At 41.7% G+C, this 15,039-nt stretch overlaps 1 protein-coding gene across 1 annotated transcript in view; it reads left to right on the top strand.

Annotated features, from left to right (window-relative positions):
* The window catches only part of SPTBN5 (spectrin beta, non-erythrocytic 5), a 313,866-nt gene that overhangs the window by 244,244 nt on the left and 54,583 nt on the right, over positions 1 to 15,039 (top strand). Inside the window, exons 44-49 of the mRNA XM_073586632.1 lie at positions 112 to 274; positions 3,618 to 3,806; positions 4,352 to 4,429; positions 9,292 to 9,464; positions 10,237 to 10,327; positions 11,196 to 11,342. Coding sequence (XP_073442733.1) covers positions 112 to 274; positions 3,618 to 3,806; positions 4,352 to 4,429; positions 9,292 to 9,464; positions 10,237 to 10,327; positions 11,196 to 11,342 — 841 coding nt within the window. The remainder of the gene's footprint in view (positions 1 to 111; positions 275 to 3,617; positions 3,807 to 4,351; positions 4,430 to 9,291; positions 9,465 to 10,236; positions 10,328 to 11,195; positions 11,343 to 15,039) is intronic.

The raw sequence follows: 15,039 nt of genomic DNA, 5'->3' as shown, positions 1-15,039 counted from the left end.
TCACAGATAAAAAAAAGTTGAGCCTTTGTTTATAGCCGTATTCTTGCCGGCAGTAATATCGTGCACCGAGTGTTCTGTTTTGTCTATTGAACGTGATTCATTCCTTGGCAGAAAGGAGAAATTAGACGCCTCGTACCATCTGCAAAGGTTCAACGCTGATATACGCGAGATAATGAACTGGATGCAGAAACTCCAGGCCTTGATGGACGGAGCAGGCTTGCCAAAAGTCATGGGAGATGTTGAATCCAGAATTGAGGAACACCAAGAGAGGAAGGTGCATAGATAATCATGTGCTGTGCTTTGCCATGCGTACTGAATGGGATTTTGGGGCAGATTCCACCCAGTATATCCAGACGGGATCCACAACTATTGTGCCATCATTATGTGTACAGGGAACAATATGCCCCAATCGCTCCTGTGTGGGATAATGACTGTAGCGTGGATTTTATCATCTGCGGCATGCTCATATTTCATGAACATTCTGCACCGAAAAGATGCAGATTAGCATTTCAATCCTAAATAATCCAAGGCAAAAGTGTGGTTACAGCACTAGCAGGTACTTTGAGGTGTGTGTGTTTTTTATAATAAACCTCTTTTCGGTTGTTTTTGTTTACAGGCAAAATTTTCACTGCTCTTTTTTTTTCTTTAGTCACCTTGTACATGTCTTATCATGACACAAAAGATTGCTAAATATGCTCACAATAGCCAGAACAGGCCAATATTATTGTGTTGACAAGAAGAGGCAAATTCCTTGTTGGCATTCTTCTGCTTTATTGCACTGAGGCTCCAAAGATAACAAGTGGGATAAGTAAAAATGCAAGTAGAGAAGATCCCTTAGTGTGTGTCTGTGTGTTTATATGTATATCTATACAAAGGTTTTGGCAGCCTTAAAATTATTTAAAAAAATAAATTTTTCCCCCAGAAAACTATTGCAATTACACATGTTCTGTTATACACATGTTTATTTCCTTTGTGTGTATTGGAACAACATAAAAACAGGGGAAAAAAGGCAAATTGGAGATAATTTCACACAAAACCCCGAAAATAGGCCTGACAAAATTGTTGGCACCCTCAACTTAATATTTGGTCGCACATCTTTTGTTATAAATAACTGCAATCAATCGCTTCCTATAATCATCAGCAAGTTTCTTACACCTCTCACCTGGGATTTTGGACGACTCTTCTTTTGCAAACTGCTCCAGGTCTCTCATATTTTAAGGAATCATCTCTCCACAAGTGATCAATGGGATTTAGATCCTGACACATTTCTGGCCACTTCAGAGCTCTTCAACTTTTTATTTTCATTCATTTCAGGGTGCTTCTTGATGTATGTTTGGGGTCATTGTCCTGCTGTAAGACCCATGACCTAGGATACAAACCCAGCTTTCTGACACTGGGCACTACATTTTGACTCAGAATCCATCAGTAATATTCAGATTTCATAGTGCCTTACACACAGTCAAGGCCCCCTGTGCCAGAGGCAGCAAAGCCACCCCAAAACATCTTTGAACCGCCACCATATTTGACTATAGGTACTGTGTTCTTTTCTTTGCAGACCTCATTCCCTTTTTTGTTAATAGTAGAATGATGTACTTTACCAAAAGGCTCTATCTTGGTGTTATCTGTCCACAAGACACTTTCCCAGAAGGTTTTTGGCTTACTCACGTACATTTTGGAAAACTGCAGTCTAGCTTTTTATGCCTCTGTCAGCAGTGGAATACTCCTAGGTCTCCTGCCCTAGCGTTTCATTTTATTCAAGTGTTGACGGATAGTTCGGCGCTGACACTGATGCACCCTGAGCCTGCAGGACAGATTGAATTTCTTTGGAACATGATTGGTGCTGCTTATCCACAATCCGGACTATCGTGCACTGCAAACTTTTATCAATTTTTCTCTGCCATCCACATCGAGGGAGATTAGCTACAGTGCCATGAGTTGTAAACTTCTTGAGTATGTTGCGCACCACAGACAAAGGAACATCAAGATCCCTGGAGATGGACTTGTAACCTTAAGATTGTTGATATTTTTCAACAATTTTGATTCTCAAGTCCTCAGACAGATCTCTTCACATCTTTCTGTTCTCCATGATTAGTGTGGCACACACAGGCGCACAATGCACAGACTGAGTCAACTTCTGCACTTTTTCTCTTGTCTCAGGTGTGATTTTCATATTGCCCACACCTGTTACTTCCTACAGGTGAGTTTGAATGAGCATCACATGCTAGAAACAAAGTTGTTTGCCCACAATTTTGGAAAGGTGCCAACAATTTTGTCCAGCCCTTTTTTGAGGTTTTGTGTGAAATTATGTCCAATTTTTTTTTCTCAGTTTTTTTGTGTTGTTCCAATACACACAAAGAGAATAAACATGTGTATAACACAACTTGTAATTGCAATAATTTTCTGGGAAAAATTCTTTCAAGGGTACCAACACTTTCCGTCATGACTGTATATGTACGCATACATACACACTCATATTTGTGCAAAGTTTAGGCAGTTGTGGGAAGAAATGCCTCAACACAAGAATGCTTTAAAAAGAAAAGTATCAATAGTATATTTTTAACTATTAATAAAATGCCCCTTGTGTCAAAGGGGTCTCCTTAGATGATCCCTCTCTGCAGCCCGTCTGGAAGTCCTCTGTGGTCCCCAATGTTGAGCATTGCGTCTCTTTAGATTAGTTACTTTATGTCAATGGAGTAAACAGTCTGATGATGCATGCTTTTCTGATAAATACTACGGTAGTTGGAAGAAATATATTGATTTCAGAGGTGGACCAGGTTTGGAAAGGATAGAAGATATATTGTGACACAGCTGAAATGGTGCTCAAGTAGGTTCCCAAGACAATAAAAGTATGAAAATAAAACTTGCACTCAATTCATGGAAATCCATTGAAGAATTTTAATGCAGTCCAAAATAAGGTACAAAACATTTCGGTCATTAATGGACCTTCATCAGTAAACTGCAGAGTATGTTAATTGAAACAAAAGTATAACATTACATCGATGTGGAAAAGAAAGAAAATAAACAATAAAAAATTAAATCAAACATGAAAAATTCATATATTTCATCCTATATCAATTAGAGAAACTGTTTCCATAGAACACCATGGATGTGAAAAGGGAAGGGGAAAGAAAAAAAGGAGGGGAAAAGGGACACCCACCTGACTGCTCAAAATATAGTGGTAAAGGTCACTATGTGGAAAAAGGCCTCTAACAACAGGGGTAATAATAGTTATTGAATGCAGGCAAGATGTGGTATATAGGAGTGTGAGGTGAGGCCAATATAGCATACCTGTTGGGGGATAAGTTATCCTAATTGTGGCCTAATGCAAAAAAAGGGGGGTTTGCTATTCTAGATGTTGGGAAGACACAGAGTATAAAATGGATATTTGAAAGAAGTGCGCATATATATATATATATATATATATATATATATATATATATGTATGTAAGAGTGTACGCAATATAATGTAAATTGCCTACCTTAGAGCGGCATCAAACACAGGAGGTGATGGATTATCCAGTGCCAGCTGAAAGGGATCTCAAGGGTCATCATGTCCAAGCCCCTAACGGAAATATGATTTAATAACAAATTTTTTTTTATGTATCTCCTTATTGTAGTCAGAAATAGAAGCCCGGACAGAAAGGTTCAACTCGGTGAAGTCATTCGGACAGAAGCTGTGTAACCTCGGACATTATGCAACCGATGAAATACGACTCGTTCTTTCTCACTCAGAAGAGGCTTGGGATTTGTTAATTCAATCCTGGCGAGAACAGAATATCAAACTGCGTCAGGCTCGTGATCTACGGGTAAAACTTACTTGCAGAATTAATCTGTTAAAACCTGGGTGGTAACATGCAAAAAAGAAGATGGGCAGCTTGTCCGAGAGGTTGGAACATGGCATATATAGCCATTGAAAGTTCTACTCACAACAATGACCACAAGGTCTCTCTCTCCCTACATACCGCGGAGTAATGAGCACTCCGTTTGCATCGGATAATCCTGGTATAAAATAATCGTCATTCGCAAATATAATGGCGCCCACTAGTGATCCGTGGCTACTGTATTATAGCTCTCTGCAGCCAAGGTTGTATAGAACTGTATTCAACTTGTTGGCTTTCTATCACAACTGATAATTACTTCTATGTGTCCATATTTTAATGCGGGCACTACCATTACAATCTTATTTTTATAGTATTTTATTGTAACAAATTCAATGAACACAATAGAAATGATACGTTACCAATGGGCATCAGATCAAAAAGAGCCTAAAGACTTAATCCATCTCATGTCCTGGCCAGAGCTGGATGTACACAGACTTTTATTTTAATAACCATATTTTTTTGTTTTACAGACATTTATCAGTATTGTTGATCAAAACGAAAGCTGGCTGAACAGTAAAGAGGCTTTTCTGGCCAATGAAGATCTCGGGGTACGTGAATGTGCAATAGGTGTACATATACATATTCATATATTATACAGTGCACAGATACCTGCCCATCCGGGCCAAAGTCTTCTGGTTCTTCACTTATATAATCCACAATGATAAGCATGTGGCACCCCAAATGACACATGCCATATCGTATACACAGTACATATGAGACCTCTGATGACCCCTGCCATACACTATACACAGTACATGTGGGACCTCCGATAACCACTGCCATACAGTATACAGAGTACATGTGGACCTCCGATAACCACTGCCATACAGTATACAGAGTACATGTGGACCTCCGATAACCACTGCCATACAGTATACAGAGTACATGTGGGACCTCTGATAACCACTGCCATACAGTATACAGAGTACATGTGGACCTCCGATAACCACTGCCATACAGTATACACAGTACATGTGGAACCTCTGATAACGAGTGCCATACAGTATACACAGTACATGTGGGATCCAGTATAATGATAGTAACACTAACTCTGGGCCCACTGTTCTGCTTCGTGCAAATATAACATTACCCTTATTCACTGTTACCTCAGCTTCTATCTAATAATAGATCGAGTAGTAGACAGGAGGAGCCTGGGGTACCAGAATGCTGGACACTGAAGAGGAAGTAGGTGTAGCAGCGGGTGGACGGGCTTGACAAGGTGATCGCTGTGGCCGGTAGACTAAGGCAGGCGCAGTGAAAGAGACCGAAGAGCCGTCGCACCAGGAAAGTGGAAGGAGGAGACGTGTTTATGGGTATCCAGGCAGGTGTGCAGAAGTTGTCTGATACTGCTGGTGTTGGAGAAGGAACCTAATAAAGAAAAACTGGTTGAACATCTACGGACTCCAGTCTCCAGTCTTTGGGATCACACTTCGCCCATCGCAAAGGTGCGGAGTGTGCAGGAGTGTCCAGGCCCCCCGATCAGCACACGTTCCTACAAAACTTCTAGCGATCAATGTTATTCTGAGTCATATCAATAAGGGATATCGTATTACCTAAGAACAACCCCTTTTATTTTATATTTGGCCCACCCAAGCCTGTAGATGCCTCACTAGAATCCATAATTCATTTAATATAAGAGATGTCTCTAAACTGAGCTTGGGTGGTCCAACAACTCTATGTAGCAAACACCACCAGGGATTGTCATGCCTTGTCCGCATGCCCTACTGGGGTGAATGGACTTTTTAGATAGTGGGTCCCTGATGGTGACGAACACAGAATGACTCTATAGACAAGGTCTTACTATGGCAGACTTGGCCCATCCATGCTTTACATCGAGCGGAAAGTCATTGCACTATTTGGCACCTGTATTCTTCTCCATGTTCATCATTATATCATGTCTTTTTTATACAATTCAGTCTGGATCTCATATATATGACCATATTATGGCAACATCCAAGCTCTTTCTTTCCAATCCAGACAGCAACAGATATTACATCATTTCCATAACTATGAATTATCGCTTCTAACCAAGTTTATTGCTTTTTTTAATGCCATTTCTAAGGCAGTAAACCAAAACAGCCCACTTGAGAAAATGTTATGGCTTTTTTTTTGTTTGTTTTGCTGTCTGAATAGTGGGTGGTCTCACTTTGGGGATTAAAATGCAATATTCCTATGACCGGTTATGTAATTAGCAGAGCAGGAACAACAAACCGTCTGCGTGAGCTCAGGGATCATCTTAACCGGGACCACTATTCCTCTTGCAATAAATGTGGTTTTCCATTTAAAGGTTAGATCACAAAAAAAAGGAAAGTGGATGAATGTTTGTTTGGTCTGATGACCTTGAGTTTTAGAGGCATTTATAGTATATATTGAAGGAGAGCCCAGTCTGCTGCCCATATCTTTCATTGCATTGTAAAACCATAAGTTCAGACAGTTATCGAGAATGGCTATATATTTGTAAAATAGATGGAACAATCATAAGGTTTAAGGTCCCATTGACTTTAGAAAGATGTCGGCTAACATTGATCTCCCCCATATACAGGAGCGCACGCTGTCTCTGTGTCGAGGGCTTACGTGTCCTCTGGCGGTAGCTTATCTCTTGGACAACCAAAGGACCTGAAATCACACATGATGGATCCTTCTGTCCACCAACATCATCTATCATGGCCAGTCAGGAGGCCCCCATACATATTAGTCTGTTGGCCTAACCCGTCGTTATTGTTGGGTTCAGCCGACATTAGTCTAATGTGTATGGAGAACTTTTGGAAGTACCGTATATTAATTTTACAGAATTATCATTGATTAGCATTTTTTTTTCATTTTTTGCAGCCATATTGGTTGTTTTATTTGAATTAGTGTCTCGAAAACTGATAGAAACTACAATGGATAAAGCAGTCTTATACAGAGTAGTATAAACCACTGGTAAAGTAATTTAGACTAATTTCACATTGCAATTGACCTCCAAATTTTGTCAGGGTTTCCATTGAATCTCCCCAAAAAATTGTTTTAGATTAAACTCTTAAAAGAGCCATCAAAGGGGTTACCTACCCGTCAGATAGGCCATCAAATTCTGATTGATGGGATACCCGCTGTGAATGTCTTCACACCCGCCTGTCAGCTGTTGCCAGTGCCGGCCGGAAGTTCTCGAAATACAGCAGCGCAGCGCTGTTAAATAAAATGGTGGTCGCGGCCATGTTCTTCCCCTCCATTCATTTGACCCTATGTTTGAATCCTGTTTGTCCTCTTTTCCATCGGTGTCCGTTTTTCAAGCCTGATTCAACAGCGCGGCAAACTACACTATTGTGTCCAGATGTAAGTATTAAGAGGATGCAGTAATTCAGGGATGCAGAGCAAAGGTTAACAAGAGTCCAATTTAATTTACAGCAATAAACTGGCAGGGAGATAACAGGGGAATAACAGGGAGATAACAGGAAGGGGACAAGCAGGTGAAAACAGTGTTATTGTGATACAACACAACAGTCTTGCTATCAAATTCAACTTATCGTGACTCCACTGTACTTTAGTCGCGTGTGGTCCGATGAATGATGGAATGTCGGCGGAGGCTGACACTGTGTCTTCAGGCTTCCCCGCCCAACACACAGTCCCACTTCTGGCAGCAACCGGCGGTCACCAGTTCTGCCCATTGAGCCCCCTAGGCCATTAGTCTGCAGAGCCGAAGTGTGGAGCTCTGCATAAGTCTCTACTCGGCGTGTGCTCTGCTGTGCACCTGCCGATAGCTGGATACATACCCCACGATGCTGCTCCTGGTGCTCATTTCTCAGTGCACCTGTGCCGTGCTGCTTCACTCGGCGCCTGTCCCTCTGAGCGCTCACTGGTACTCAGGAGCTCTCACTGAACCCCTCTCCGGTCACTGCTCCAAGCTTCACCTTACTTCACAGTGGGCAGTCGGCCCCTGCCTTCTCATTCCTCCGGGGGTAACTCTCTGGCTTTTCCCACTCTACACTCTCTCTGTCACTTGCTTACCTCGCCCCTTATCCCCAAATCATGGGTCCTGTCTGGCTCCCATTTCCTTCCCACTGCAACACTGGATGCAACCTCGTCAGTTCCGGACCCGGCATTGCACAGGTACCTGCAGCCTGGTCTTCCTCCTTACACAGACATGGTCAGGAAAAAGGTCAAATGGAGCCCAAAGTTGGACTGTATTTCCCGTGTCTTCAATGGATCCATCATAGCTGCCATCGCAATCCCATTTATTGGCGATTCTGATGGAAGCTTATAAAGTCTTAAGCATTGTGTGTGAAATCAGCATGAAAATTGAAGACATTTTTACATTGTAACTAAAAATATTTTTCAAAATGTTTGTAGGCATTTGTTACAATTTTTATTGCATCCAAAATAAAGAATGAAGCAATGTGGTAAAAAGTCTTGATTAAGGAAAAAAAATATACAAACCATTATGTGTATACAAGATGTATGATAGCAGAATACTCTTTACCATCTATCTTTCTATTCTTCTCAGCTTACAGGATCGGCCTTTGTGATGATATTTATTTTTATTTCTTAATTATGAAATGTTTAATTTTCTGTTCATTTAAAATATAAAAAATAAATTGGGGGTATCACTGGCCCTGATGGCACAAGCACCAGGAATTTGCATCCCACAATTCTAGAGGATGCAGTTTGCTTCTGAAGTTTATTAATTGGGTAGTAATATGTAGATGATTGCATAGTAAGGTTATGTGTACAGGTTTGTATGTTTCGGGCACTGTAGGGTACATTATAATAGAGGGATGTCAGTAGGAGATACAGCACTGGGGACCATCTGACCACAGGGCAAATAAGGGCGTGAATGCAAGATCAGAATACACAGGGTTTCAGTAACTGTGTAATCACATAGAGCTGCATAGTAGCTGTTTTGATCAAGAATATCGGACAAGAAGGCTACACACTGAATAACAAAAGTTGCTAAGGCACCTCCCAATAGGGGAAGATGCCATATATACCAAACGTCTCCCAGCTATTGGCTCGGGATATTTATAGCAACACGCGCACTGGCCCTTTAAGAGGCTGGCAGCACGGGTGCCCTAAGCACGCTCCCAGGAGACTTGTGTACCATGTGCAGGTCCTGGGGGAAAAGCAGATGCCATGGGAGCATGGATAGACAAGTGCACAGGTCAGCGTCCGTGCTGGGGAGAGGAAGAGGAAACATGAAGGGGTGCCGGCCCTGCTGTAACACATGGTATTTGCCACTCATTAGTACAAAGAGGCTAGATGAGAAGCATCTGATCGCATATAGTTTGGGGTAGCAGGAGATCACATGGTTGCACCATTTTCACCTATCTAAACAGTTCAGTCACAAACAAAAACTAGCCACATCTGACCATGGGTGGGTTCTCCTCTGGAAGGTTTGTAATTCTAAATGTTTAAAGCAAAATTGTTTTTATTGTAGGACTCGGTCACCAGTGTAGAAAGCCTTCAGAACAAGCATGAGAAGTTTCAAAAGGCTCTTGATGCCCAGATGGGCAAAATTGATGAAATGGAAGCATTTGCCAAACAGCTAATAGACAATCAACATTACGACTCTGAGAACATTGCCTATAAATGCCGGGCCGTGCTGGAGAGGTAAGAATAAAGGCCCAAGTAACTTGACGAGCAGCTTTTTTTTAGCTAATTGCTGTGCTAAGGTTTGTATGATTGAGATTAATGGGTAAGAATATTCTGTGCTGGGCAAGCTGTGTGAGACATCAGACATAGTCATGGTCCCGTTTATGCCATAGATGCCCCAAAAAATGTTTTCAATTTGCTGTTTGGAATAGCAGATATGTTTGTGTAGATACATGTATGTATAGACTTTTTTTAACAGTATGATCATATGGCCGACAGATGCACACCTACACACGTGGTCAAACGATTCCTGTAACTGTCAATGAGACTTCTGGCCCACTCCTCAAGAGCAAACTGCTCCAGTTGTCTCGTGTTTGAAGGTTGCCTTTTCCAGACGGCATGCTTCAGCTCTTTCCAAAGATGTTCAATAGGATTTAGGTCAGGGCTCATAGAAGGTCACTTCAGAATAGTCCAATGTTTTCCTCTTGGCCAATCTTGGGTGTTCTTAGCTGTGTGTCTTGGATCATTATCCTGTTGCAAGACCCATGACCTGCGACTGAGGCCAAGCTTTCAGACACTGGTTTTTCTGTCATTAAACAAGGGGTACCAACAATTTTGATTTCATGTGTATTCAATGGCATTTATTAGAATTATACATCCGGAAATTCAAAATAGTAAATATGTTCATGTGAAATATGTTCCATCCAGTATTTCATTCATCTTTTAGCTATGCGGGGTTTTTTTATCACTTGCTTCGCAGATTTTAAAGTATTATCTGTTTCCTCTCCAGAAAAAAGAAACTCCTGAACTTGTCCGAGGCTCGTAAGTGGAAACTTGAGGAGTCCAGACAGCTGCAGAAATTTCTCAAGAGCTCATACGAGGTCTGGTCATGTCGAAATATCGAAAGCTAGTATAGTCATTAGGATACTCAAGAACAACAATAATCTCAGGGACTCGGGGGTCCGGTGCCTCTCAGCAGAAGAACTAGGTAGTAGAGCATGGTCAGAATTGTAATTTCTCTTTCTGCTGACCACTTCAGCTGAGTGTAAATGGTGTGCTAGCTAAGGTAAATGTGGTATCTTGTTTAGAACACACATTGTCAATTCATTTAGACTCTCAACTGTTAGCCAAAGGTGAAGGCAAAAGTGAAGAACTCATTTTGCTCTGTGAAAACCAAGGACAATCCAGGTAAAAACGCAACAATACAGAGAAAAATTAACACTTTCTGCCAGGTTTTCCTTCGGAACCTTTCTGATCGCTGGGACTCCTGCATGTCAAAAACATCTGCATGATCACGTGCTTGACCTCCGCTCCATTGATCATCTCACAGAATCATAGAGTTGGAATGGACGTCCAGGGTCATCATGGCCAATCCCCTGCTCAATGCATGAGTCCCTAAACCATCTCAGACAGATGTCTGGCCAGCCTCTGAAGACTTCCATTGCAGGAGAACGTACCATCTCTCGTGGCAGCCTGTTCCACTCATTGATCACCTTCACTTTAAGGGACTGCTGGAAATAGCCAAGCATTGTACTTGGATTTTTTCTGTAGTTCCATAAACCATGAATGGAGCTGAGGTCATGAGCATCTCTACTATTATTCAAGATTCAGCTATGTTCACTGATAAATAAAGGATGTAGAAGCCAAACTGTCCAAATCTTAGTGCGATTTTTTAGCCAAATGTACATTTGGGTACTTTTCAATTTAACTTCATTACCAAGCAAATCATATGTCTATCGTTTATACTAGGTGGGTGCCTGGATGCTTGAGAAGAACAGCATTGCCACGGATGATAGCTGGAGAGACCCCAGCAACCTTCAGGCCAAGCTACAGAAACATCAAACATTTGAGGCAGAGATTAAAGCAAATCGGAATCGACTGGACGGCATAAGAGCTGTAAGGAAATGCTAGCAGTGCTTTGTATGTAGAGGAAAAAGTGATGTCAAGAAATCTGCACGTCTAAAATGTCCCCTGTTTATCTGCATTGTTATTGGATCTGGAGTCCTATGAGGAAACTAAATGGTTTTGGTAAAAAGTAGATAAATAGATGCTGTATTCTTTAGAAAATGGATATTTTAACAAGTGTAACAATTTTATCCCCTTTCCGACATCAAGCGTAATAGTACGCCAATGTTGGACTCCCTCCCTTTGATGTGGGCTCCGGCGGTGATCCCACATCTTTCCTGGCACATGTCAGCTGTTTTGATCAGCTGACATGTGCCCAGAGCAGCCGCGGGTGGAATCGCAATCCTCCCTTTGCTATTAACCCGTTAAATGTCGCTGTAAAACTCTGACAATAGGATTTAACATGTGCTTCCGGCAATCGTGCCGAAAATCCACGCATCGGTGACCCCCGTCACGTGATCGCGGGTCACCAATTGGCTGGCATGACAACAGAGGTCTCTTGCAGACCTCTATGGTTGTCAATGCCGTATTGCTATGAGCGCCGCCCGGTGGTCAGCGCTCATAGCAAGTGAGTAATTCTACTATATAGAGACGATGTGATCATCGCCTGTATGTAGCAGAGCCGATCGGGTTGTGACAGCTTCTAGTCTCCCATGGAGACTATTGAAGCATGCATAAAGTAAAACTAAAATGTTTTTAAAAATATTTAAAAACATGTAAAAAATATAAATGTTCAAATCATCAAATCACCCCCTTTCGCCCCATTTAAAATAAATTTTTAAAAAAACATACACAAATTTGGTATCGCCGCATTAACAATTGCCCAATCTATCAATAAAAAAAAGGATAAACCCAATCGCTAAACGGCGTAACAAGAAAAAAAATAAAAACACCAGAATTATGTTTTTTTGGTTACCACGACATTGCATTAAAATGCAATAATAGGCAATCAAAAGATTGTATCTTTATCAAAATGGTATCATTAAAAATGTCAGCTCGGCACGCAAAAAAACCCCTCATCCAACCCGAGATCACTTAAAATGGAGCCGCTATAGATATCGAAAAATGGCGCAATTTTGGAGGTTTTTTTCACCACTTAGATCAAAACGAACCTAGATATGTTTGATGTCTATGAACTCGTAATGAACTGGTAATGGTAGGTCAGTTTTAGCATTTAGTGACCCGAGTAAAAAAGCAAAACAAAAAACAACTGTGGGATTGCCCTTTTTTTGGCAATTTCACCGCACTTTGAATTTTTTTCCCGTTTCTTAATACACGATATGTTAAAATCAATGGTGTCGTTCAAAAGTACAACTTGTCCTGCAAAAAACAAAACCCTAACATGGCCAAATCGACAGAAAAATAAAAGTTATGGCTCTGGGAAGAAGGGGAGCAAAAAAACAAAAACGCAAAAATACCTCCGGTCATTAAGGGGTTATACTTTTCTTGGTTTGTATGTAAGGCGGCCAGGGAGATACTCCGGTATCTGTACGGTTCCCACACCCTGGCACCCCACAGATAAAATACAATGTCCCTTCTGCTGCAGGTGCAGCGTGCGCCACAGTGCACTCACGTTTACTGTCAGAGTTCCCTCGTTCCTGAGCTCCACAAACCATTCCAGAAACAAAGTTCTTTTCCAACAGATTAACTTTACTAAGCAGGAGGGTATCCATCACATTTTCAGCACAACATACACAGAGCAGCATGTCCTGCACTTTCCCTGCTTTCTGGGTAGCCTCTGTTCTTCCTAACAACTCTGTCTCTATTCTGGCAGTCCCTGCCTCGCTCCTGGACAATCTCTGTCCCGTCCGTGCCTTCAGTCCCACCAGCTTCCTACCATTCCCTTGTCCGGTTTCATTAGGAAAAGGTTCCAGTTTCACCATCTCATCTCCACCTGCCCCAGTCATAGACCCCGGATCCCTCTTGGAACGGTCCTAAGTTGGTGCCCACTAGCTACTGCTAGTTCCTATTCTCTATCCCTAATCCTATATACAACACATAGTACATTTACATTAAAGTACAAGACACACTTCAAATACATTCACATTAATGAACATTAGGGAATCGCACACAATTAGTAGACCAAAGAGGAGAAAAGCATAGGAGGGTCCCCGCCACATCCTTACGTGTACATAAAACATAAGTTTTGTCGGAAGGTGAGAATATGACTTTTTTTTATTTTAATTCTATTTTTTACAGGGACCTCTCCTCCAGACCGTGGGTACCATCCGCAAATGTACTGCTTCCTTTTCGCATGGTGGCCATAGCCACATGCGGAAAGTAAGCAGAACAATGCATTCCTATGTGTGCAGATTTTCCCGCGATTCCGCACAAAGAATGAACATGCTGCGTATTTTTCCACGATACAATTCCGCCGCGGAAAAATCCGGAGCATTAGCACAGCATGTGCGGAATCACATAGGAATGCATGGGATGCTTCTTTTGCTGGAAAATCGCGCATTTAAAATCGCCCCGAAAACGCAAAAAAACGATACGTGTGAACACAGCGTTAAACTAAACTCATACGTTATAGCGTCCTATCCACTTTGCTAATTACCTATTTTCAAGACCTATACCATCCTTACTATAGCATGGCTTAGTGCAGCATCATCTGGATAGTTGTCTTTCATAAAGTGCACAAATATTACTAAAATCAACACATCATTGTAGCCCCAGCTCCCTGAGGATGCCTGTATAGGCTAAACTTGTCGGGGATGGCTATGTGTTAATTTTAGCTAACTTTAGTGATACCGGTGCACTTTATCAAATCTACAGACTCTTTTGCCAATCTCAGCTTTTTTGCTCAGCTCTTCTTGCTCCAACTCATTGTGCTGTCGACTTACCGCACCTTTGTTTACTGCAGGGGATGATTTAGTTTCAATACGCAGAAAACACTAGTACCACACATGACCCACGTGTCACAAAATATCAGTTCAGCACTTCTAGAATATAAATGGCGATACTTCAGTATGTTGGGCATACAAATAAAAAATCCTCCGATCTCCACCACACAGACTACAAGAATAAAATGCACCAGCAGTGAATAAATCGGACACATAAAAGTACATGAAAATACTTAAAACTGATATTTCTAGACTGACCCTCAGTGTTTGCATCAATCCACATAATACTTACTACCTGGCATAGGTAATGTATGCTCTCCATCGTATGATCCACTTTTGGGGACCAAGCAAATGGCAAATATTAGCCCTCCTTCTGTTCTCTTCCCCCCCCCCAGGGAAGCAGGGGCTCTGCTGTGCACCGCAGTACACCAACCCAAGAAACAGGGAAACAAAGACAAGGGGAAACTTAAAACTCCACACATACTAAATATTCACTCATATATAACAGAGGTATCCACCAGGGTGTGTGGGAAGAGGATGAAACCAAAATAGAGAAGGATAAGGAATTATCAAGGATACAAATCAAACCATAGTCGCTTATAACTCCTCCAGCTCTCCTTCTCATACAAACTTCTCTCACTCCTTTAGCCATGCAGCAATAGCTAACTGACGAGGATTAGTAATAGAGCCTAGATTATATAGGGAAAAGGAGTGGCTAACTGAGCACAGCTGTGAGCACAGGGATTTCTAAAATGGCCAATAAACCCCTGTTCTGCCGGAAGAAATAAACAAGTGCTTCTGGGTCGCCCTACCAGGGCAGTGGGGTACTTGGTCCCGGGCCGGTG

Source organism: Dendrobates tinctorius, unplaced genomic scaffold (assembly GCF_039654945.1).
Source record: "Dendrobates tinctorius isolate UK_male_01 unplaced genomic scaffold, ASM3965494v1 ptg000010l, whole genome shotgun sequence".
In the NCBI taxonomy this organism is placed as follows: Eukaryota; Metazoa; Chordata; class Amphibia; order Anura; family Dendrobatidae; genus Dendrobates; species Dendrobates tinctorius.
Note: the sequence above shows the minus strand (reverse complement) of the source record. Positions and strands in the feature narration are given on the sequence as shown.